Here is a 25,149-nt window from a genome sequence, read left to right as displayed (position 1 = left end):
ATCGTGATCTGGTTCCTCCTTAGGGTGCTGACTAATGATGGGGACTTAGAAAACCGAAAAGGGATATCGGCTAGGAGAGGAGGTCGAACGTAATGATGTTATGGCTAATGGGGTGTGTCTAATTGTGTAACTGAGTAACCCCTTAACCTCCACATAATTCTCCTTATATAAGCACCCAGGAGGAAACCTAATTAGTTAATAAGGGTAATATGGTCCATCAACAATTACCAACTAATTATCTTAATAAGTTATTAAATATTTTGATCTATATTATGTAAATGATTATGATGGCTATAGATTAAATATTAATACGTAATATATTTAATCTTACATGTATAAGAAAACTAATAGCAAAATAATAGAAGCCAGAGTGTACAAATACAATTAATTATACATACAGCACACTCTTCACACATCATCACCCTGCATATAAGAAGTCAAATCAACAACTCCACACAACAAATTCAAGGGTTTCCAAACTTCAATCACAACCAAAAACCTTCAATCCAGAGAGATGAGGGAGATCATAAGCATTCACATAGGTCAAGCAGGTATTCAAGTCGGTAACTCATGTTGGGAGCTTTATTGCCTCGAACACGGCATCCAGCCTGATGGCATGATGCCAAGGTTTGTTATCACTTTCTCTTAATCAAACCTCTGTTTATTTCAATTATCTCTATGTTTATCTTAGAATCTCTAACTTTATGCTGTGTTTCTGATCGGAATTGTTGTTTTTAGATGATTTTAGCTTCTGTGATCGTCGTAGGGCTCGTGGATTGATTATTGTTGATATTATCAGTTTATCGTAATTACAGATTTGTTGATTTCAATTATCTGTATGTTTATGTTAGAATCTGTAACTTTATGCTGTGTTTCCGATCGGAATTGCTGTTTTTAGATGATTTTAGCGTCTGTGATCGTCGTAGGGCTCGTGGAATGATTATTGTTGATATTATCAGTTTATCGTAATTACAGATTTGTTAATTTCAATTATCTGTATGTTCATGTTAGAATCTGTAACTTTATGCTGTGTTTCCGATAGGAATTGCTGTTTTTAGATGATTTTAGCGTCTGTGATCGACGTAGGGCTCGTGGATTGATTATTGTTGATATTATCAGTTTATCGTAATTACAGATTTGTTAATTTCAATTATCAGTTTATCGTAATTACAGATATGTTTATGTTAGAATTTGTAAGTTTAGCTTGTGTTTCTGATCGGAATCGTTGTTTTCCGACGGTTTTAGCGTCTGTGATCGTTCTAGGGCTTATATTGTTTTAGTTTCTGTTGATTACAGATTTGTAGGTTTTACTGATCTCTACGAGTTGTATGTTTATGTTATCATCTGGTACTTTAGCTTATGTTTTTCAAGGATTTTATGATAATTTTTATCTATGTGATCGTCCTATGGATCATAATTTCATGTTGGAATGATTATTGTTGATACTTTTAGTTTCTGTTAATCACAGATTTGTAGATTTCACTTATCTCTGCGAATTGTATGTTTATGTGAGCATCTGGAGCTGTATCCTTTCGTTTTTCGACTATTTTATCGACTGTGATCATCGTATGGCTCGTTATTTCATACTGCAATGATTTTTGTTGATATTTTCGGTTTCTGTTAATCGTAGATTTGTAGATGTCACTTATATCTGCGAATTGTAGGTTTATGTGAGCATCTGGAACTTTATCTAGTGTTTCTGGTTGAGATCCTTGTTTTTTGATGATTTTATCGTCTGTGATCGTTGTAGGGCTCGTAATTTAATACCAAAATGATCATTGTTGATATTCTCGGTTTCTGTTAATCATAGATTTGTAGATTTCACTTATATCTACGATTGTATGCTTATGCTAGGAATCTGGAACTTTGTCTTGTGTTTTTCGATGATTTTATCGATTGTGATCATCGTATGGCTCATAGTTCATACCGCAATGATCTTTGTTGATATCTTCATTGTTAACTGAGTATGGTGATGGATCTTCGTGAATTAAATTATTAGAGTGTGTTTTCGAACTTGCGATCTAAGGAAACACCCAAATTTATCATCAATTTCGTAATTCAATCCATGCGAACGATTGGATTTTGTCGTTTGTAAATTCACAAATTCTAATCACAGATGCATAGATTGGGTTGGAATTTGCGAGTTTAGTTGTGGTTGACTTGCTTATGGTCTTTTTTATTTATTTATGAGTTAATTACTGTTTTCGTCCCTGTGGTTTGTCAAAAATCACTATTTCAGTCCATTAGTATAAAAATTGCGATTTCAATCCCTGTGGTTTCACTTTCGTAACCATTTCAGTCCCTGTACTTAACAGAATAATGGATTGAAATGGTTACGAAAGTGAAACCACAGGGACTGAAATGGTTAAGAAAGTGAAACCACAGGGACTTAAATCGCAATTTTTAAACTAATGGACTGAAATAGTGATTTTTGACAAACCATAGGGACAAGAACAGTAATTAACTCTTTATTTATTTATTTATTTATTTATTTATTTATTTATTTATTTATTGCAAGGGTACTTCCATGATCTGTATTCATGCTTCATTGATTGCAAAACTGGTACTAGACTGAATATCATAATTTATGAACTTTTAACACACATATGTTAGACTGTTAGTCATAACTCTTAATCAGACTAGTATTAAAATCTTTTGTCATCATATTGACTGCTCAGATGCCACTTTTAGCTAAACTATTAATGTACTTTGCAGTGACGAAACAGTCGGATCTGGACATGATGCATTTAACACGTTCTTTAGTGAGACCAGTGCGGGAAAACACGTGCCACGAGCCATTTTTGTTGACCTTGAACCAACTGTCATCGATGAAGTGAGGACGGGAACTTACCGACAACTCTTCCACCCTGAACAACTTATTTCCGGAAAAGAAGATGCCGCTAATAACTTCGCTAGGGGTCATTATACAGGTACTTATAAAATTAAGAGTAAAGTACACGGATGGTCCTTGTGGTTAACCAAAATTTTGGATTTGTCCCTATTTTTTCAAAGAGTTAAATGCCATTTTAGTCCCTGTGGTTTGGGCCATTTTGCCAGTTTAGTCCAAAGGTTTCATTTTTAACCTGTGGATCCAAAAACGTTTAACAGTTGCCATTTTAGTCCACTGGGTTAACTTTATCCATTTTTTCTGTTAACGAGAAGGCCAATTCGGTCATTATATATGGCTGAATTGCCCTTTTAGTTTACAGAATTACACACAAAATGACCAAATTGACCTTCTCGTTAACAGAAAAAATAGATGAAGTTAACCCAGTGGACTAAAATGGCAACTGTGAAACCTTTTTGGACCCACAGGTTAAAAATGAAACCTTTGGACTAAACTGGCAAAATGGCCCAAACCACAGGGACTAAAATGGCATTCAACTCTTTTTCAAAAGTACACGGATGGTCCATGTGGTTTGCACTTTGTAACGTATTTAGTCCCCAACTTTTGCCAAAAGTACATGGATGGTCCCTATAGTTTTCACTTTGTAACGCATTTAGCCCCCAACGTTTAGAGACAAAATGAGTTACAAATTGCATACCGCAGGGACCAACCATGTACTTTTGGCAAAAGTTAAGGACTAAATACCTTACAAAGTGCAAACCACAGGGACCATCTGTGTACTTTACTCTAAAATGAAACACTTAAGGGATGTTTGGAATTGCTTATTATGCTCCAAATAAGAATTCCCACAAGTCCCCTTGAAAGAAATAATACGAAGATAAACGAGTTGTTTCTTTGGATTTTTGGTTAATTTTGATAATTGTTTCAGTGGGGAAGGAGATAGTTGACCTTTGCCTTGACCGAGTGAGAAAGTTAGCAGATAACTGTACGGGTTTGCAAGGCTTTTTAGTGTTTAATGCGGTTGGTGGAGGTACTGGTTCCGGTTTGGGATCTTTGCTGCTGGAACGCTTGTCTGTTGACTATGGGAAAAAGTCAAAGCTCGGGTTCACCATCTACCCTTCTCCTCAGGTGAATTATTATCCAAGTATTACAACTTCAAGTAACAATAATCAGTTACTAGTGTTTGGGTTACACTTGCTTTTTTTTTTAAATATTTGACTATTTCGCAAAAGGGATAATGTATTTAACATTTTTCTTTAAGCCTATACAACTATTGCAACTCTTTTATAGGTCACCCAGTTATGTATAATCCAGTTTTGTTCATACCACATTTGACCAAAAACATACTGAATGACGTAAGTAAATTGCCATTTTCGTCCCTGAGGTTTGGCCAGGTTTGCGACTTTCATCTAAAGGTTTGTTTTTCCGCATCTGGGTCCAAAAGATTTGAAATCTTGCCATTTTCATCCGGCTCATTAACTCCATCCATTTTCTCCGTTAAGTGAGGGGTATTTCCATCTTTTTTGTTAACTTAAAGGGCAACTTGGTCTTTTTCAATTTGGTCTTTTTACATAATGTGAAAAAGACCGAATTGCTCTTTAAGTTAGCAAAAAAGACGGAAATACCCCTGACTTGACTTAACGGAGAAAAATGGATGGATTTAACGAGCTGGATGAAAATGGCAAGATTTCAAACCTTTTGGATCCAGATGCGTAAAACAAACCTTTGGACGAAAGTCGCAAAACTGGCCAAACCACAGGGACAAAAATGACATTTTACTCTCTATTAATTTATGACCATTGGGTACTTCAAATTTACTCAAAAAAACATTTTGTTTGTTTGCAGGTCTCGACTGCAGTTGTGGAACCATACAACAGTGTACTCTCTACGCACTCTCTTCTCGAACATACAGATGTCGCGGTCCTATTGGACAACGAAGCCATTTACGACATCTGTAGGAGATCATTAGACATCGAGAGACCTAGTTACACAAACTTAAACCGACTCATCTCTCAAATAATATCATCTTTAACAACTTCATTGCGTTTCGATGGAGCAATTAACGTTGACATCACTGAGTTCCAAACAAATCTTGTGCCATACCCGCGTATTCATTTTATGCTTTCCTCTTACGCCCCTGTGATATCGGCTGAAAAGGCGTATCATGAACAGTTGTCGGTACCTGAAATTACGAATGCGGTTTTTGAGCCTGCGAGTATGATGGCTAAATGTGACCCGAGACATGGGAAATATATGGCGTGTTGTTTGATGTATCGCGGTGATGTTGTTCCGAAAGACGTTAATGCGGCGGTTGCTACGATTAAGACCAAGAGGACCGTTCAGTTTGTTGATTGGTAAGAAGTTAATGAGTAAAATGCCGTTTTCGTCCCTAAGGTTTGGCCAGTTTTGTGACTTTTGTCCAAAGGTTTGTCTTTCTGCATCTGGATCCAAAAGGTTTAAAATCTTGCTATTTTCATCCATTTCTCTCCGTTAAGTCAGGGGTATTTCCGTCTTTTTTGTTAACTTAAAGATCAATCGGGTCTTTTTCAGGGGTATTCAGTCTTTTTACATAAAGTGAAAAAGACCAAATTGCCCTTTAAGTTAACAAAAAAGACTGAAATACCTCTGACTTAATGAAGAAAATGGATGGAGTTAACGAGCCGGATGGAGTTAACGAGCCAGATGCGGAAAAACAAACCTTTGGATGAAAGTCGGAAACTAGCCAAACCTCAAGGACTAAAATCTAAAAAGGCATTTCACTCGAAATTAGTTACAGTTAATTATTTTCTTATGGGGTGTTTGGATGTGTTTTGATATTTTATAACTCTTTTTAATTGATCACAGGTGCCCAACTGGTTTTAAGTGTGGGATCAATTATCAGCCACCGACAGTCGTGCCAGGTGGTGATCTTGCTAAGGTGCAACGAGCGGTTTGCATGATAAGCAACAACACAGCGGTTGCAGAGGTGTTCTCGCGCATTGACCACAAGTTTGACCTCATGTACGCGAAACGGGCTTTTGTTCATTGGTATGTTGGTGAGGGTATGGAAGAAGGTGAGTTCTCGGAAGCGCGTGAAGATCTTGCGGCTCTTGAAAAAGATTATGAGGAAGTCGGTGCCGAAGGTGTTGATGATGAAGGTGATGGTGAGGATGATGAGTATTAAGTAAATAAAATGTTGGTTGTTGCTTTTGATTATGTGGAGAAACTATGATGTGTGGATTGATTTCTAAACTTAATTGTGCATGTGTTATTCTTATTATTATTACTACTTTGAACATGAAAGTTGATTATAATTAATAATTATGATATGGTGGTGTGTTATTGTAATGTAAAAAGGTATTGGATGAAAGTGGCAAAAAAACAAAAGATAAATATGGATTGACAAAAATACTCTTGACTTAACCGAGTTTTTACCGAGTTTTTTGGATGGATGATATGGTGTTGTGTTATTGTAATGTAAAAAGGTATTGGATGAAAGTGGCAAAAACAAAAGATAAATATGGATTGACAAAAATACCCTTGACTTAACTGAGTTTTTTGGATGGAGTTAGAGGGTTGGATGAAAATGGTAAAAAATAGGATAGGCCGGAAGAGAGAAAAAAAACTATTTGGACTAAAGTGACATTTTAGGTAAAACCTCAAGGACTAAAATAGCAATTTACTCATATAATTTGTATCCTAATTGTAAATAGGTTAGGTCAAGCCGAAACACAAAATTTGATTACTTTTGTAACATGTATAAGTAAGTCAAGCCGTACACGAAATCTATGTTGAACGTCAGATATAACACAAAACAAAACCTGATTACTTTTTGTATCGTATTTATATTTGTGTATTTGTGTCAGAATCGTCATCCCTTCATCCCTAAAGATTTATGTGAGCTTATAGTGGCGGATCTAGAAAATCTTTATAGGAGCAACGTTTTATATAAAAAGGAGTAACGAAATCAAAAAACATCAAATTTTACCGAAATTTACACTACCAACAGACCGTATGCTAGGTCCGCCCCTGTGAGCTTACTTTAAAATAAGGCCCGAATAAAGGACTTCAAAATATTAATTTAATTACTTACTTTATACAAAAACAAACTAATCCCAAATGCTCTCAAATCAACTGCTTTTCATACAAAACATAACAAGCAAATAAGAAGTGTTAACAATCAATCCCATAAAAGGTTTACGGTCTAAACGGTCATACCAAGACACGCCATTTAGTCTCCAGTCATCATTGCGACGAGTTAAAGATTCAAAAACAATCAAAGTCGAATACAAATATACATACAAATTAGTTTCTAAGGCAATACATATAACTTGTTATAAATATGTTTTTGACAATTTAACCTCTTCAAACACATTCCTATAATTATTACCTCTTCATTGCCACACATTCATCAATCACAACACTTGAAGCCTCTCATATGATAAAAACTATTAATCAAGTATTTACAGGATTTATGTCCTACAAGAGTAGTTCAACTTCAACCTGCACCAACACAAAATAATAATATAATGTCACAATATTCACTAAAATTTTGAAATATATCGAGTTTAATCGTTCATCAAGTATATTACCGTTTGATTGTTTTATGATTCACTGCCGAAATCTTCAAAACCTGGTATGTCCAACCTCTTATTTTCACCTAAGAGACAAAATTAATGTTAGTAATTGTTTTTAAAATCATAATAAGAGAAAATTTCACTTTTTGTCCTTTATGTTTACACTGAATTTTGAAAGGTGCCCTTTAAAAGTTTTAGTTTCAATTTATGTCCAAAAAACACATGTTTTATATCACTCTATGTCCTTTACACCAAACTGAGTTAATTTACTCAGTTAGGTTTATTTAACGCAAGGGTATAATTGTCATTTGAAGTTTGATTGCATTTGTGTCCCTTTATATTCTCCACAACGCATAGTTTTACTCGATTTAAAATCAACGGCCCACGTTTCAGCTTCATCTAAATGCAGCCTACCGTTTTCCGGCGAAAAAGCCTGAGCCAAAACCCCCAAAACGCAGTCAAACGGCTCTCCATCACCGTAGTAGCCTTTATAAAATCCGATTTTTATATCGGCGGTTGAGTAATCATCTGACTCGGTGAAGTTCACCGGAATTACAGCCGACCACCGCGAAAAAGACCACCGGAAAGCGTCTCGGACGTCGTCGGAGCTTAAATAATCGATCATATGATTACCGGAAAAAGGCGTACGTTAGCCTCATGTGCGCTGATCTCCCCACCGCGGCTCACTGGAAAAGTAGGCACAGTGTCTGCTGACGTGGATATTATTATTACTATTACTACTATTCGTTGATTGTTTCACGTAATCGCTCATACCACTACGCGGTGACATTATTTGTGTAACGGTGACGGCGTCGAGCTTTCCGGTGACCGTAAGTCCGAGGTTTTTCTGGTAGTTTACGACGGCGGATTCGAAGGTGTCGTCGAATACGTCCGTGAAGTTGTGAACGATTATCTGGTAGTTTATGCGTTGTGAAGAATATAAAAGGGATACAGCTGCAATCAAACTTCAAATGACAATTATACCCTTGCAGTAAATAAATCTAACTGAGTAAACTAACCCAGTTTGGTGTAAAGGATATAAAGTGATATAAAACATGTGTTTTTTGGACATAAATTGAAACTAAAACTTTTAAAGGGCACGTTTCAAAATTCAGTGCAAACATAAAGGACAAAAAGTGAAATTTTCTCTCATAATAATAAGTCCTCAAAAAAGGAAAGTGACAAGAAATGAAAAAAAGTACCTTGATGCTCTAGGGTACTACTATGAGAGTCCAAGAAACTGTCTCTATCTGATGATAGAAAAGCAGACCTAGAGAAGTTATCTAGCATGTCTGAAATTTTAACAAAAAATATTAATAATTAATAATAACTAGTATTTTGCCCGCTGCGCGTTGCAGCGACGCGCGACGGGTGGAAACATACAGTAAGACAAAACACGATTCGTAAAACACAGTGCGTAAAAGACAATTACAAAAAAGTGTAAAACACAAAGGTAGACAGAAAGTGTAAAACACAATGCCTAAGACATTTCGTAAAACACATTTGCAAAAGTAGGAGTTGTAGTCTAGGGGTTACAATTGCAATTTTTATAAAGTTGGGCAGGTGTAAAAATAGAGTAATAGTGCAAGGGGTAAAAAAAGCAAAGTCTAAAAAAGACAAGGTGTAAAAGTATAGGGGTGGTGGCGGAAATGTGTAAAAGATGAGGGGGAAGAGGGTTGGTGGCGACACTGTGTAAGAGCTGAGGGGGTGATGGTGGAAAACCAAAGTAGAGGGTTGGAGCTGGCAAAGTTTGAAAGATGAGGCTGTGGTTTTGGAAATTCAAAGTAGAAGATTTAGGGACTAAATTTGCCATTTTATGGAACTTTGAAGGTTCAGCAATAATTTCATATATATCCTTTTAAAGGTTTTAAATTTCATGTAGAAAACTAAATTTAGTTATTTATAACAGTTTGTTTTAAAGAATAAAACAAGCTACTAAATCATCTCAATGCATAGTGTTCGGTTCGTTTATCTAGCAAATCACATGGTTATAAGCAACGAATTATCAAATATCTACTATAAAATGGGCCAATATGAGCATTTTAGTGTTATGAAAGGGTAAATACGATACTATAACATTTAAATTGAAATTATACATACAAAATACAGAAACTAATATATATGAAATTGGAGTTAAGCGCCATTTTAGTCCTGTGGTTTGGGTCATTTTGCCAGTTTAGTCCAAAGGTTTCATTTTTTCACCAATGGATCCAAAAAGGTTTCACCATTGCCATTTTAGTCTACTAGGTTAACTTCATCCATTTTTTCTGTTAACGAGAAGGCCAATTCGGTCATTTTAAATGTAATTATGTTAACTAGAAGGGCAATTCGGCCATATAAAATGACCGAATTGGCCTTCTCGTTAACAGAAAAATGGATGGAGTTAACCCAGTGGACTAAAATGGCAACGGTGAAACTTTTTTGGACCCACAGGTGAAAAATGAAACCTTTGGACTAAACTGGCAAAATGACCCAAACCACAGGGACTAAAATGGCATTTAACTCTATGAAAATGCCCTAATTTCTTTTGACCCACTTTAAATAAAACAGAAAATTGCCAAGAAACTTAACCGAAGATCCCAAATTTGACAATGCGGGGATCAACAAAATTTCTCTTGTCAATAAAAGGAGTGAGTTTTTCTTGATACGTTTCTCTAGATAAAACACATCCCAAACCGACCCATCAAATAGCCTGACCTATACGCAAAAAGGGTGAGAGAGTAGGGACGTACCGGAACTATTGGTGAAGTCAGGGGTCGAGTCCGACAGACCAAAGTTTTGAGGCATGGGACCCAACATACCGAACAAAGTACCATCATTAACGAGTGTTCCATTCAACTGATGCGGGTCAGATTCCAAACAACTAAAAGACGAAACCGACGCATCGCCGATCGTGTTCCGTGCTTCTAGAACATTGTCATCGGTTCCATACATAAACCTTGAGTTCCCCATATAATTTGGTTCGGCTTTCACCGACACGCCGTTTGTTATCCCAACATTTGAGTTGTGGCCCAACAACATATTTGGTGGAACATTATTCGTTCTAGTATGAGGCTGTGGGTCCCCCGAGGGTATCGGCAGTCCACAACTGTTGAATCCTCTTGAGAAAGTAGTCATGTTTTCGGTCTTTAGAGGAATACCGGTGTTTTCTGATGCGTAACACGTTGAATTCTGATGCACTGCAAAAAAAAAAAAAAAAAAAAAAAAAAAAAATCCAATAATAAATGTAATATATATTTTTTTGCGTACTTCAATAAATTTTTTCATGAAATAATCAAGTAAAGTACACGGATGGTCCCTGTGCTTTACCCAAATTTTGTATTTGGTCCCCAGCTTTCCAAAAGTACACGAATGGTCCGGGGGGTTTGTACTTTGTAACGCTTTTAGTCCCCAACTTTGCTAAAAGTCACATGGATGGTCCCTGTGGTTTGCACTTTGTAACGCATATTGTCCCTAACTTGGACATGCAGAAACCTTTAGATTTGTTGGCAAGGGACTAAAAACCACAGGGACCATCTATGTACTTTTGGAAAGCTAGGGATCAAATTCAAATATTTGGTAAACCACAAGGACCATTCGTGTACTTTACTCAAATAATCCATCAACTTAGTTAAGGGGGTGTTTGACATTTGAGATTAATTCGCCTACAATGAAATAGATTTTGATTATTTAGGGGTCATTTTACATGTACATCCTTAAATAATCAAAATTTGTCAAACACTAACTATCAGACTTCAACAGTGAGTAAAGTACACGGATGGTCCCTGTGGTTTGCCAAAATTTTAGAGTTGGTCCCTAGCTTTTCAAAAGTACACACATGGTCCATGTGGTTTGCACTTTGAAACGCATTTGGTCCCCAACCAACACATCTAAAGGTTTCAGCGGGTCCATGTTAGAGGCTAAATACGTTACAAAGTGCAAACCACATGGACCATCCATGTACTTTTGGAAATAGCTGAGGACTAAATGCGTTACAAAGTACAAACCACAAGGACCATTCGTATACTTTTGGAAAACTAGGGACCAAAAATCCAAAATTTTAGTAAACCACAGGGACCATCTGTATACTTTATTCTATCATATAATCACTTCCAAAACACAATGCCAAACACCCCCTAAAAGTCACAAGATATAAGGCCTCTAGAAGCCTAATGGTTGCAAACAAAGATAAGAGTAAAGTACACAGATGGTCCCTATAGTTTACCAAACTTTTGGATTTTGTCCCTAGCTTTCTAAAAACTGATGGTCCTTGTGGTTTGTATTTTGTAACGCATTTAATCCCCACCCAACAAATCTAAAGGTTTTAGCATGTCTGAGTTAGGGACTAAACGTGTTGCAAAGTGCAAACCACAAGGAGCATCCATGTACTTTTGAAAAAGAAAATTGGGGACTAAATACGTTACAAAGCGCAAACCATAGGAACCATCTGTGTACTTTTGGAAAGCTAGGGACTAAATCCAAAATCTTGGTAAACTATATGGACCATCCGTGTACTTTACTCAAAGATAAACTGAGACCATCTAGACATAGGAAAGTCAAACACAAGTGATCCCGACATCTAAAAGTCAACAAACAATGAAATCTTATTCAAAACAATCCTGCTAAGTGAATTTTGAGCCCGAAAAATGCTTACTTTGTTGCAAATGAGACCCATTAGACTTCGGTTGAAAACCGACTCCTGTGGGGCCCAATTGCTGCATCAATGCAGCCTGTCGATCAAGCAGCTTATTAAATTCCATTATTTGATCTTTCACCATCAACCTTAAATGGTATCCCTTAAAAAATTCTTGGTTTTGTTCTTCAAGTTTCTGCCACACTACAATAAAAATGATTGTCTTAAACACATGCGTAACATGCACATAGTTGTTAATAGCGGCTATAGCGACCGCCACTATGTAGCAATGCGACGTAGTGTCGCTATATGGGTCATAGCGACAAATAGCGATGATAGCGATAGTTTTTTTTTATGTAAAGAGCAATTAGATATAGCTATAAAATGGCTGGATTTAGAGGTTTTTGTTAAATATACATGTAAAATAGCATATATACCAAGGTATTTTGATATAATATACATATAAAATTTTCAAAATTATTTTTCTAGTGTATCGCTATTTATAAAATATCGGTCGTTATTTGTCGCTGTTCGCTATGTAGCATATAGGTCCCTTGTCGCTATTCGCTATTAACAACTATGAACATGCACGATGAAATGAAATTAAAAAAAAAAAGTCGTAAATTACACACCAAGCTCTGTAAAGCTTGGCTCTATTTTCTCTTGCTGGTAGAGAATATCGACAACCTGTTTCAGAGTCATGTAATATGGTAGACATTGTTCTATGAGATTTTGAACCTGAAACCGAACGATACAAACTCTTTAATAACTTTTTAAACTTAAAAACGTGTGGTATTAAACAAAAGTGTAAATTACGTTTTTGGCCCCTGTGGTTATATCACTTTTACTATATTAGCCCAAAATAAGAATTTTGAACATATCTGCCCCCATGGTCTCTATAACTAACCATTTTGGCCCCTAAGTCTAGAGATCATGGGGGCCAAAATGGTTAGTTATAGAGACCATGGGGGCCAAAATGGTTAGTTATAGAGACCATGGGGGCCAAAATGGTTAGTTATAGAGACCATGGGGGCCAAAATGGTTAGACTTAGGGGCCAAAATCAAGGGCGTAGCTTTGTGGGGGCGGGAGGGGGCGACCGACCCCCCGAACTTTTCGCTTGTTTGTGGAGAGTATGTAGTTTTCGTATAGAAATTTTTGGGTATATACGTTTTTGACACCCTGGTTTTATAGAAATTTTTGGTATATACGTTTTCGACCCCTCGGTCGGAAATATCAAGCTTCGCCACTGGCCAAAATGGTTAGTTATAGAGACCATGGGGGCAGATATGTTCAAAATTCTTATTATGGGCTAATATAGTAAAAGTGATATAACCACAGGGGTCAAAAACGTAATTTACCCTAAACAAAATTACATGCGGCTAAAAATGTTACCATTTGTATATCGTCCGGAGATATGTTTCTAACCTCTCCACCCGACATTTTCTTGACGATTTAAGTGAACAAGTGCTCGTGAATAAACGTATATCACCTGTTTCAATAATCACAAACCCGCTTTATGAAATTAAACATACTTTACAAAATCTTGACATTTCAAACGTAATTAACAATTACGAACACTAAAAGTTCATTCTAGTCAACTATAAAGTCAAAAGATTAATCATTTGACATTCAAAACTCAAACAAGGACCTCTTTTTGGACTAGGGTGGTGCTCCCTGTGGTCCAAAATAAATGTCAACAAAGAAAAAATATTGGAGTAAAATGCACGGTTAGTCCCTGTGGTTTGGTGAAATTTCACCTTTAGTCCCCAACTTTTCAGAATTACACTCTTAGTCCCTGTAGTTTGACAAGTTGTTACTCGGATAGTCCCTAAAGCGGATGAAGGTTACTCGGATAGTCCCTGTGGTTTGACAAGTTGTTACTCGGATAGTCTCTGTGGTTTGACAAGTTGTTACTCGGATAGTCCTTGGCATTTCACACCCACTTAACCAGAAAAACTAACCTCCCTCCGCTTTGGGGACTGTCCGAGTAACAACTTGTCAAACCACAGGGACTAAGAGTGTAATTTTGAAAAGTTGGGGACTAAAGGTGAAATTTCACCAAACCACAGGGACTATCCGTGCATTTTACTCGAAATATTGTTTTAGTTCTAAGAATGTACAATTAAGAAATTTATCGTGAGATAAATTACAATCCTACCCTTTTTAGGATTTTGTACAATTAATCATGTTGATAAAAATATAAAAGGTGACAAATATTTTTGAAAAAAAAATGTAGTAGCAGGTTAGTAATTTATGAAAAAAAAAATCACAAAAGCGAATATTTTCGGGTTTAGTTATACGTCAGTAAGCATGTCAGACCGACACAGTTTATCGTAGTTTATACATCTATAGCCATGAAGCACACCAACAGATTTCCTTTATCCACATTATATTCGCTTTTCATCGTAAATGTCTTGTAATGTACAAACTACCAGGCTAGTTTTTTTAGAAAATAAAGTGGATAGATACACGAAATAAAGTGGATACAACACGAAATGCAAATACGCGGAAAAAAGTAGGTACGCAATGACAATTCGTACTTAAATAAAAGAAAAGTAAAAAAGCGTGTCACGTTTGTACATTTCAAGGCATTTATGACGATACGCGAACATAAACTAGATACACGAAATCGCGTATTTCACGGCTACATAACTTAAAGCTAGGAAGTGAGATGATTGGTTGATCCTATTTACATGTAAAAGATTAAGGTCTACAACTAGGGGTGCAAACGAGCCGAGCCGAGCCTGAGCTCGATTAACTTATGAGAGCTTGGCTCGATTCGAGCTTTGTTTTCAAAGCTTGAGCTCGGCTCGTTGGTATTTTCTCAAACTCGAGCTCGGCTCGGGCTCGGCTCGTTTATTATCTATTAATTAATACATTAAATAAAAATAATATAAATAATAGACTTTTTAGGCTCGCGAGCTCGATAAGTCAAACTCGGGCTCGTTTACTAAATAAGCCTATTTTTAGGTTCGAGGTCGGCTTGTAAACAAGTTTAAAAAGCTCGGCTCGACTCGTTTAAACTAAGGCTCGATAAGGCTCGACAAGCCTAACGAGCTTCACATGCGAGGCTCGAGCTCGAGAAACAAACGAGCTTTATTTTAGGCTCAAGCTTGGCTCGGGCTCGATAAGACTCGGCTCGTTTTGAGCTTTTTCTCGAGCCGATCTCGAGTAGCTTGCGAGCCGCTCGGCTCGTTTGCACCCCTATCTACAACTCTACAAGCTACTAAACAATTTAATCATTTGTAATCATGAAGGTTTGGGTACAATTTCACAATCATTTGTAGTAATTAGGTACATATATATACATATATATATTTTTTCTTACAACAAACAAACACATTTAATTCAAACCAAGAACCCTAAAAGACCAAATCTTTAAACAAACAAACAAACAATCCATACATACAAGAACACCAACAAATTGAGTGATCAAGAGTCTAAAAATCAAGATTATAATAACTACCAGGCTTACCTTTTGTTTTCAAGAAACACAAAATCTTTCATCAAGACTCTAAAAAACCAATACTAACATGAACAAATTCACAAACCCAGAAAACCCTAAAGATATTAAGAAAAACCCATGAATTAAATGAAAGGATAAGAGCCAAATCTGAAGGATATGTGTGTGGATATGTGATAAAGAATCTTGAAATGAATGAATATGAATGAAGAAGAAGAAGAAGATTACCAGTGGAGTGGATGGATAAAGGGGAAGATTGAAAGGGAGAATCTTTAAATAAATGGAGGAGGGGGTGAGTGAGTGAATGTGTTTGGTGACTCGTGTTGGACTGCCAGAATATAAAGGGGGTGGACACTGGGATCCACATCAGACGCTTCCTTTCACTTTTTTCAATATATAATATTCCTTTATAGAGTTAATTACTGTTTTCGTCCGACCATGTGGTTTGTTAAAAATTACTGTTTTAGTTTATTAGTTTAATAATTGCGATTTCAGTTCATGTGGTTTCACTTTCGTAACCATTTCAGTCCACCTCGTAACCATTTCAGTCTCTGTTCTTAACAGAAATGGTTACGAAAGTGAAACCACAGGGACTGAAATCGCAATTTTTAAACTAATGTATTGAAATAGTGATTTTTGACAAACCACAGGAACGAAAACAATAATTAACTCTTCCTTTTATCTTTAGATATTTTTGCTAAATAATCGATTTTAAGTAGAAAACTATGAGTTTTGTAAATTGTTTTTGCTGGTAAGTTTAGTGTTATCAAGATATTTTGGTTTCGCTAGATGCATTAAGACAAAAGTTGGTTTAATTAGATGCATTTAGACGAATGAAAAATGAAATGAATAGAGTTACACGTTAGGAGTTGTGAAATGAACCCTCACAGGGGACTGTTATTATTTCAACGCCTTTTGAATCTAGTGGTTTAAAAGGGAGAAGCCCCCTAGTGATCGGGGGTTACAAGAGCTTGTGGCGGCCAACAGGGACTGCATTAGCTCATCAGCGATAAGTGTGATCAGGATGTAACAAATCACGAAGAATTAATCAGTTAATGATTTGCAAGATTTGCGACAACTGGTTAGTATAGATACTCATTAGCAGTAAATGGTCAGTGGTAATTGATCAGCGGCAACTTGATCATCAGTTTCAATTAGGCAATCAGTAGTAGCAACTGACTTTGGCGCAGCTTCTATAGGGCGGGAGGGGGCGGCCGACCCCCCGAACTTTTCGCTCAGTAGTGGAGAGTATATAGTTTTCGTATAGAAAATTTTGGGTATATACGTTTTCGACCCCCCCCCCCCCCCCAGTCTTATAACTTTTTTGGTATATAAGTTTTTGACCCCCCGGTCGGAAATCTCAAGCTTCGCCGCTGGCAACTGATAAGAACAACGCTAACAACCGCCGGCTGACATGCTCTTTAACAAAAATATGTGTCGTTTCAACTTAATCTCCAGGATGGTTCCCCACCTATAAAAAGAAAGTCGTTGGTCCTATTGCATGTTCAATCTTGTTTACTCGATTTGATTTATTCGATTGAATTTTTGTGAGTACCTCCAAAAAAAATTCAATCGACAATGATTTTACATGATTCATTGAGATACCGACGCCAATAACAGATTAGATAACTCATAGCTATAAGTATAAAATATGACAACAACATAATACATTTTTATTTAATGTTTGACATATACAACAGAAATAAGATAGAAGGTGGTGTAGACAGTTACATGACTATCTTATGCATCACATTTAAAGCAAAATGTAAAAGTAGTAATACGATTTTCGCGGATCTATACTTAAAAACTTGTTTTGTAATCGATGTTCCCCTGTTTTCACATACCACTCCTACTGTAACCTCGATTCCTATCATTCTCACCGTCATTAACCACAACCTCTTGTCTTGTCCCCACCTCTAACCAAGATCTCTCTACAAGACTACAACCATGGCATATCACCACATTTGTTGAAGCCAAAATTGGTACCTAAATCACCTCTTGTCATGTTGTCTAAATCATATTCATACATAAACTCAACTTCTAAAACTAATTCGATTTGGGGTTTTCTTCCAAAACGACACAAAGATAAAGACAGGGTCAGTAATGACGAAGGACTGAAGGGTCGCAAGGGTCTCTGTCTTTGTTTTTTCGACCTCTTTTTATCTAACTTTGTTTTCGTTACTTTCACTTTCGTTTCTTTTTTTCTTCCGACGACAAGAGAGTTTATGCATAATTAGGGAGGGGACAAAGTCTTCAGGAAGTGAATACACATTGTATGATTTTCTAATCTTGACCCTCCATTTCAACATAAACTTAAGTTATTTTAAAATTAGCAGTTAAAATCACTAAATCAAAATTTGCCTAAGCTACACTTTAGAGTTTAAAAAAAAAAAAAAAAAAAAAAAAAAAAAAAAAAAAAAAAAAAAAAAACTTATTAGTAAGAAGAATAAGGGTGAACCAGGCCCAGGCCCAGGCCCAGATACGTTTACGTTGACCATATACTAAAGCTAGGCCTTAGTTGTTAACATGGGCTCAAATCTCATACTTCCTAAAGTTAAATGGGCCTACGTTTTATTAACGAATTGGTGAATTGGTCTATGGTCACCTTCCCCACAGGCCCAGACAACCTCTTTTCTAAACTTATAAAATATTATATTTTCTCAAAATACAAGTTTTTTCTTAACGTGCTATGGATCATATGTTTAGAGCATAACTAGGAATTGTACCCGCGAGCGTTGCGGCGCGGATACATTGCAACTATGGATTGGGTAATCTAATAGGTGATAAATGATTGCACTAACATTCAAACTACATATAGAGGTCATGGGTTACATTAGGATTCATACTACAACTTTGATAAGAGTAATAGTCTTGCAAATAGTTTATTGTAAGTTTTTTTTCTTCAAAAGTCGGTGTCCTTGCTAGTTACCTTCCCAGTTTTGTCGCCTTGTCGATGGAGCCAAAAGTCTTCCGTTACTTCAAATGTTGACGTTGCGTTGTTGCATATGGAGGCAAAGCCTTTCCTGTTAGCGTTTTTCCTCTAGAAAATCAACATGGATTTGGGTTTTTCTGGCTTATCAAAACGTTACCTTCCGCATTATCCTTTTACTTCCTTGCTTGCTTTCCTGTTGTTTCATTGTCTGTGTAACGGTTACAGGATGTTTATTGTCCTTTTTACATTGGAAATTTAAATAAATTTGCATGTGAAATTTATGTACCTGGCGAATCTGGCCTTCTTCTTTTGGTATTGTTTTAGGATCCGGGTTGCTAGGATTATGACGGGTGGTACCCCAACTTTCTTCACGGCCATTAAATTGTCGTGTTTTATTGAGATGTCCAAAAGTGCAACCCCCCCCCCCCCCCCCCAACAATTTTTTTCAGTCATCTTTTTAAATCATTCACAAATAGGTGATAGAATGTGTTTATATATAGGAAGATTCAAAGAGACTTACATGAAACCTGGGTTGGGAACATGCACACCCTTTTTTAGGGGCGTCATAAATCTGAATCGCTTCAAGCCAAGGGCTATTTTAAATTAAATCATAATAACCATACCATAATATTGCAATGTCTCGTTTCAAACCAAAGCCAGTTTTGACCTGTTATCCAACCCGACTACATACATTGAAAAGAAAAGACTAAATGGATTGAAGTTGGTCAAGTAATATGTTGATCTGTATTGCGTTTAATATCTAAGTAATATGTTGAAAGTTGGTCTAAGTAATATGTTGATCGGTTCATATCGGGTCGGTTCGGCTCGGCTCGGGTCATGTGAAACAAAAGAACAGCAAGCTAAAATTTATATAATCATAAAAAACACGACGTTGTAGTACCTTGCAAAACACATTATAAGGTCGCAATTGAACAGTATAGGTTTTTTTTTTAACAAATGGTTCAGTTTCAGTCACAAATATCCACCAAACTGACCTAACAAAACCATACAAGATAATGTATTTTCGATCCGGAATCAAGAAGATGTTGAAAATGTTTTATTTTAGCCAAGTTAAAAAATTACATCTCAAATGTGTATGAAGTATTAAAACTGGCTAGAATCCTCATTTTTTTTTGTCAAAACTCTAAATTGTATCAGCCGAGGTGTCTGGCCGTAATCATTAACCCAAACCCCAAAACAAAGCCTAGTGCTCGAACAATTATCAAGACTATAAGGTTAATTATCAAGACCATTTCAATCAAGCATATGAGTGTTCATCAGATGGGGGAAAGCATACAGGAAATAATGTTCACCAGGCCCACTCGTTTTCATAACTAACAGAAAAGAATAATATGCAAAAAAAACCTATTTTTTTCTTAATATATTTGTGGTTATCCTTGAGAGTAATATAATTATTTAATTATTATAAATGTAACCTTTACATTTCTAAATTGATGAATTTAGATTTACCTTATTTCCGTTAGCAAAGATCATAAGAAAGGTTTTCTCACATTCACTTCTTTCTCTGTGTTATTTCTTGCGAGATCTGGTTCATCTAGAATAGAATAATATATGACTCGTATGAATACGACTCCACTTGCCTGTCTAGTCAACCCGACCCGTAGATGGGTAAGTCCAACCTTGCATCGTCGTAAACGGACTTTGCACGGCTCAGCCACCGCCACCGCCGCAGCTTCAGCATCCTTCGCCACGGCCCATCGGCCCACCCCCATTACCAAACCCTAGCCGGGTTGATCGAGTACCGCTGAGCATGTTTGATCACGGTTATACCTCGAAGGGAAGTAATCAACCTGAAAGAAAATATCAATTCTCGTACATATAAGAACCAAAAATCTTAGTTAAATTAAAACATGGTTGCAAAAGTCGCTAGGCGCTCCCTAGTCGGATTCGGGAGTACTCGGGAGGTACTCGGGAGTATTCGGGAGTACTCGGGGAGTAATTGGCCTGGGAGAAGAGTACTCGTGTCTCGGCAACCTACCTTGTAGCGAGTACTCGGGGAGTACTCGGAGCCTAGTCGGGACTTTTACAACCATGAATTAAAATATATATAAGAAAGGTGTGCCTCCTCATCTCTGTGCATGAAGTTCATATGCCGATCATATACATCCAAACAAAGTACAACAATTAGGCAGATAAATAAACAACGGTAACACCTCAAATCAAAATCAAAATAATAAATAAAATGAGAAAAACATACAAGCAAATGAATAAAGTATATAAAAAAATCTAGAACCAGCATAGTGCAGCCAATGCCACCACCATCAACATCCGCACATCAGTATGACCATAGTTATTAAAGGCGCTAGGCGCACTCAAGGCGCATAGGCCTCGCCTTAGGCCTAGGCGCAAAGCGCAAAAAAAGCAAGGGCCTGAGAAAAATAAAGCGCATAATGAAAAAAAATAAAAAAAAAATATATTATGTATATGAAAAAGAATACTATTCTTCAAATAAAATAAACAAAATCTATTATATAACAATTTATATCATCAATTTAGTACCAAAAGTCGTAAAATATTAGTGTATTAGTGTAGAAAAATAGTTTTCCCTATATAATAGTAGAAATCTGGCGAGAATCTTGTCGGAATGTAGAGAGTTTGGCCGGAAACTCTCCGGAATCTAGGAATCTCGCCGGAATGTGTGCCTGAACCATCACCTGGAGAATTAAAGCGCAATTTCCTCAACTTAAAGCGCAACTGCCTCGCCTCGCCTGAAAAATGGGCCTAGGCGCAAGGGGCGATGGCTTTTAACAACTATGAGTATGACATATAGTGATAATAACAACAATAATCAGTTAATAGGTTTTATACGGTTCATAAATGGTGCAGTTTTTGAAGTTTAGCTATTATTTTGATGATTTGTAGTTTCAATAAACTGTTTATTCATCTCTGCCGACGGTGAACTGTTGCTTGAATACAAAAAAAAAAAAAAGAATTATCGGCTCAACCTTTTTAGGGGCCTAAAACGGATTAAAAATGGAGACCCTCTTTGCAAAAATAAGAAGTGCGTATATGAAGCTTTAAACACCTAGAGGGAGAAACACATATAATGAGGCCAATAAACATGGATATCGGATAGAACCAAATCTACTTTTACATGACTTGTTTGATTTCAAAATGGTTTAGACATGGTCCTAGTATAATCAAATGAAGCTCTACTACACACTTTAGATGCAAAAGATGAGATATAATCTTACCTTTTGTCAAGTGACTTCCCAAAGAAGATATCGTGGTCGATTAGGAAGAAATATACACAACACATATAACATAACTGACTCAGTGGGGTGTATCCTTAGTGAACCACCTGACAGCAAGTCTCCAGTCAACACATGAAGGAAAAAAATAGTAATTATACATTAATAAAGGGTCAATAACAGCTATACTATTTACTATTTTTCTTGATTCCTACAAAAAGACCATAGTATTTCCCATTACAGCCTCTAAATGTCTATATATTTCTTACAATTCTGGCAATAAGAATAATCCTCATATATTTCGTTTTAGGGGATATACATTGTTGTTTTAGACTTTTGAAATCCTCCACGCAGTTCCTATGCACATACCCATGTCTAGTAGACATGGAGATCATGCATCCACAATTTCAATTTCTTTTAAAAACTACCATAAACTTGTGACCGGTTACTATTGAACACATAACTTCAGAATCAACAGTCAAAAAACTGTTACTTACAAAACTCAATTTAACATCCAACCCCTGATTCCAGGGTTTCAATTAATAAACTTTAAAAAAAATGTACCTCTGGATGAAGAAATTAGGGCTAGAAAAGCCTGTTCAAGTTCAGTCATGAGGACAACTTCCTTCTGACTAACACAACTCTTAATTTGCTTAAACGATTCATATAAATTCCGGCTTGTAAGTCAAAATTTCTACATGTAATCAATTTAAGTGAATTGAATGTTACCTCTAGTTTGTCTTCTTTTGCTTTGTGATTAACTGGCAGCTTACAGAATTCCTCAGTGAGTCGGATGCACTGTTGTATGTTCTCCGGTGACACAAAATCCATGGTTATTTTGGTGGATAACTATAAATAAGAATCACAAATTAGAACTTTGTAATATATATACCATACCTCTTCTTGATTTCTCCATTTGTTGGGCGTTCTAGAAAGGGGGCCGTTGTGACGGGTACGATGGTCGTCGTATCTTCGAAGGTTGCTTTGTAGTTTTGTCGGTCCAATGTGAACAATACTCATTGGAAAGTCGGTAACACGCTCCATCTTCATTATCCGGTGCTGATTTTCATAAACGTAAGCCTGAATTTTTCGCCGTTCCTGATTTGTAGAGGCTGATGCAAGGATAAAGGAACGTATGGTGGTGGTTGTGTAACCCTAGACAGACAGAGAGAAGACAACTGTTGCGCGTGAAGACGCAAGGCATTTTTGTAATTATGTCGGTGCATTGTTGCACCGACTTTTTGTTTTAATTTTTTGTTTTAAGATATAGGTATAATTACAAGAAATACGATATTGTATAAGTGTAGAGATACGACATTTTTAGAGCATAATTACAAGAAAGACGATATTGTATAATATTGAAACTAAATTTCAAAAAAAGATTTATTATTACTCGTTGTCGAGTCGTCGCTTCCATTACTATCCTCCTCCAATACCTATGTTCACGTTGTCAAAATCTCACTTTAATTGAAATCCCTAAGATTAGGGGTGTAAACAAGTCTAGAGGCTCAAGAGCTGCTCGAGAGCTACTCGTGATCGGCTCGAAAAAAAGCTCAAACGAACCGACCCTTAATGAACCCAAGCCCGAGCTCGAGCCTAAAATACAAAGCTCGTTTAAGCTTGCGAATCTAAACGAGCCCAAAGAAAGTTTTAATGATATATAATATAATAAAAAATGATAACAACATTGGTGAGACGAGCTCAAGTCGAGCTTTGGCTCGTTTAGGCGATACTGAAGCAAGCTCGAGCTGAGATTTTAGCTCGTTTGAGGTTGTTCTCAAAAGAGCTCGAGCTTTTGGGTTTTACTTGCTAGCCGAGCTCGATCTCAAATAATTAGGCTCGAGCTCGAGCTTCATAAATACATGACAAGCCAAGCTCGAGCCTAGTCAGGCTCGGGCTCGGCCCGGCTCGTTTAATACACACGGACCACATATTTTTTTTATTAAAACATGCTGGTTATCTAAGTTTTTTTTAATTTGACAAGTCCATATTCTTAAGATAATACTACCTAACATGTTTGTCATTGAGTTTTTTTTTTTTTTTTTTTTTTTTTAATTGAGAAGTCAATATTTTTAAGATAATACTAAACAACAAATATAATATGAGTCTGTTTTTAACTTTTTTTTTTTTATCTTGGTTTAGCATAGGAATTCCCAAATGAAATCCAAACAAATTGGTCCCAAACAATAAAAACAGAAACTAACAACCTAAAATATTCTAAGTAATTGGGCAGAACATCTGTGACAACATTGGCAGATCCCAATAACTACTGTTGTCACTGCAATCCTGAAAAACATTCTCCCAATATTCATTCACACCATTCATGGCATATAATGATGCAGATATTTGTCTCTCAACCTTCATCCTCTCAAAGTCACTTGTGCTCACATCATCTTGATCATCTTTTTTTGAGTCTAGACCAAATTCAAACCCATCAAATGCAAGTGGCAACTCAGACTGTAGTTCATAGCAAGAATCGCCACCTGGACCCCCGATCGCGACACCCGAGATGCAGTTTGTCAAATCTGGCTTATACCCATCATCAAACACCTCATTTCCTTGATACCCAGATGAAAAAGTTTCGGTCTTTGCATTGTTGAGTTGTACCGTACAAGTCTTTAATGCATGTTTCGAGACGTTTTCGGAGCTTTTTTGGGTGTTGATGATGTTGGTGATGGTTTTGGTATTAGTGTTGGAATTTGGTATGGTTTTGGGGGTGGGGTTGTTTTGTGACTTTTGTCTAAGGCATTTCTTGTGGTTGAGTAAGTTTCGGATTTTGAGAGAGAGCGCGGAGTTAATGGGTACATGATGGATAAAGTTAGTGCGGGCGTTGGAACCACGGAGCAAGTAAGCCGCCTCGTCATACGCCCTGGCGGCTTCCTCCGCGGTGTCAAAAGTCCCGAGCCACATCCGGATCTTCTGGGTGGTGTTCTTGATCTCCGCCACCCATTTTCCTGACGGACGCTGTCTCACGCCAACAAATTTGTTTCTATTCGAGTTCCGACCGTTCAATTGAGCTTTCTTTGCCAATGATGAAGAAAACCCATAATTTTGGAAGTTCAACTCCATTTCTTATGTATTTTTTTTTTAGTAAAGATGAAATTTGGTTTGAGGGTTTGACTTATTTTAGATGATAGATGGGGTTTATATAGAGGTTTTATGTTCATGGGGGCCTCAATTGTTTTCTAACTTTCTTTAACATTTGATTTCTTTTTTGGATGGTTGTTAGTGGTTGACTGAAAATACAAAGCTTTTGGTTTAGGAGTGGGGGTTATGTCATTAACGTCATCATTGATTGGTACTTAAGTACATTTTTTAATATTTTTTTAATAATAAGACGTGTATATAAGTTATACGATGATTCGATTCAGTTCGGTTCAGTTGTTTCTAATTGTACGGTAATGTTTGTCCGTTTAATAAACGGTCAAAACCGCGGTCAAAGTATTATGATAATGCGGACTAAAAGCGGCAATATGATCAATTTGTTTTTTTTTCTTGATTTTATGTTATCTACAAACATGGATG

At 36.6% G+C, this 25,149-nt stretch overlaps 3 protein-coding genes and 1 long non-coding RNA gene across 12 annotated transcripts; 1 reads left to right on the top strand and 3 right to left on the bottom strand.

The window, feature by feature from the left end:
* The first annotated feature begins 372 nt into the window (after positions 1–372).
* On the top strand, positions 373–6,175 carry LOC110927198 (tubulin alpha-5 chain). Its single transcript, XM_022170826.2, has 5 exons — positions 373–627; positions 2,716–2,930; positions 3,777–3,976; positions 4,694–5,202; positions 5,693–6,175. The coding sequence occupies exons 1-5, from the start codon at positions 515–517 to the stop codon at positions 6,009–6,011; spliced, it is 1,356 nt and encodes a 451-aa protein (XP_022026518.1). The 5' UTR covers positions 373–514; the 3' UTR covers positions 6,012–6,175.
* Positions 6,176–6,993: 818 nt separating this feature from the next.
* On the bottom strand, positions 6,994–15,787 carry LOC110927199. 2 transcript variants are annotated; one of them, XM_022170827.2, is made up of 8 exons: positions 15,709–15,787; positions 13,410–13,506; positions 12,649–12,754; positions 12,038–12,220; positions 10,137–10,583; positions 8,607–8,696; positions 7,420–7,487; positions 6,994–7,330 (listed from the first exon to the last, which is right to left on the bottom strand). In XM_022170827.2, the coding sequence occupies exons 2-7, from the start codon at positions 13,455–13,457 to the stop codon at positions 7,432–7,434; spliced, it is 930 nt and encodes a 309-aa protein (XP_022026519.1). In that variant the 5' UTR covers positions 13,458–13,506; positions 15,709–15,787; the 3' UTR covers positions 6,994–7,330; positions 7,420–7,431. The 2 variants fall into 2 exon arrangements, with proteins under 2 accessions (XP_022026519.1, XP_022026521.1); XM_022170829.2 differs by having other exon boundaries at positions 6,994–7,324.
* A 2,457-nt stretch (positions 15,788–18,244) lies between these two features.
* On the bottom strand, positions 18,245–22,849 carry LOC118488330. Of its 8 annotated transcripts, none has more exons than XR_004884215.1 (4): positions 22,522–22,840; positions 22,354–22,434; positions 18,699–21,734; positions 18,245–18,620 (listed from the first exon to the last, which is right to left on the bottom strand). It is a non-coding gene; the product is annotated as an uncharacterized LOC118488330 (long non-coding RNA). The 8 variants fall into 8 exon arrangements; XR_004884205.1 differs by having other exon boundaries at positions 22,354–22,422; XR_004884216.1 differs by having other exon boundaries at positions 18,699–20,223; positions 21,628–21,734; positions 22,354–22,835.
* An 859-nt stretch (positions 22,850–23,708) lies between these two features.
* LOC118488328 (ethylene-responsive transcription factor ERN1-like) lies at positions 23,709–24,728 on the bottom strand. Its single transcript, XM_035985721.1, has one exon. The coding sequence runs from the start codon at positions 24,691–24,693 to the stop codon at positions 23,842–23,844; it is 852 nt and encodes a 283-aa protein (XP_035841614.1). The 5' UTR covers positions 24,694–24,728; the 3' UTR covers positions 23,709–23,841.
* Between the last annotated feature and the right edge of the window lie 421 nt (positions 24,729–25,149).

This window comes from Helianthus annuus, chromosome 2 (assembly GCF_002127325.2).
Source record: "Helianthus annuus cultivar XRQ/B chromosome 2, HanXRQr2.0-SUNRISE, whole genome shotgun sequence".
NCBI lineage: Eukaryota > Viridiplantae > Streptophyta > Magnoliopsida > Asterales > Asteraceae > Helianthus > Helianthus annuus.
This window is presented reverse-complemented; position numbering and strand designations above follow the sequence as displayed.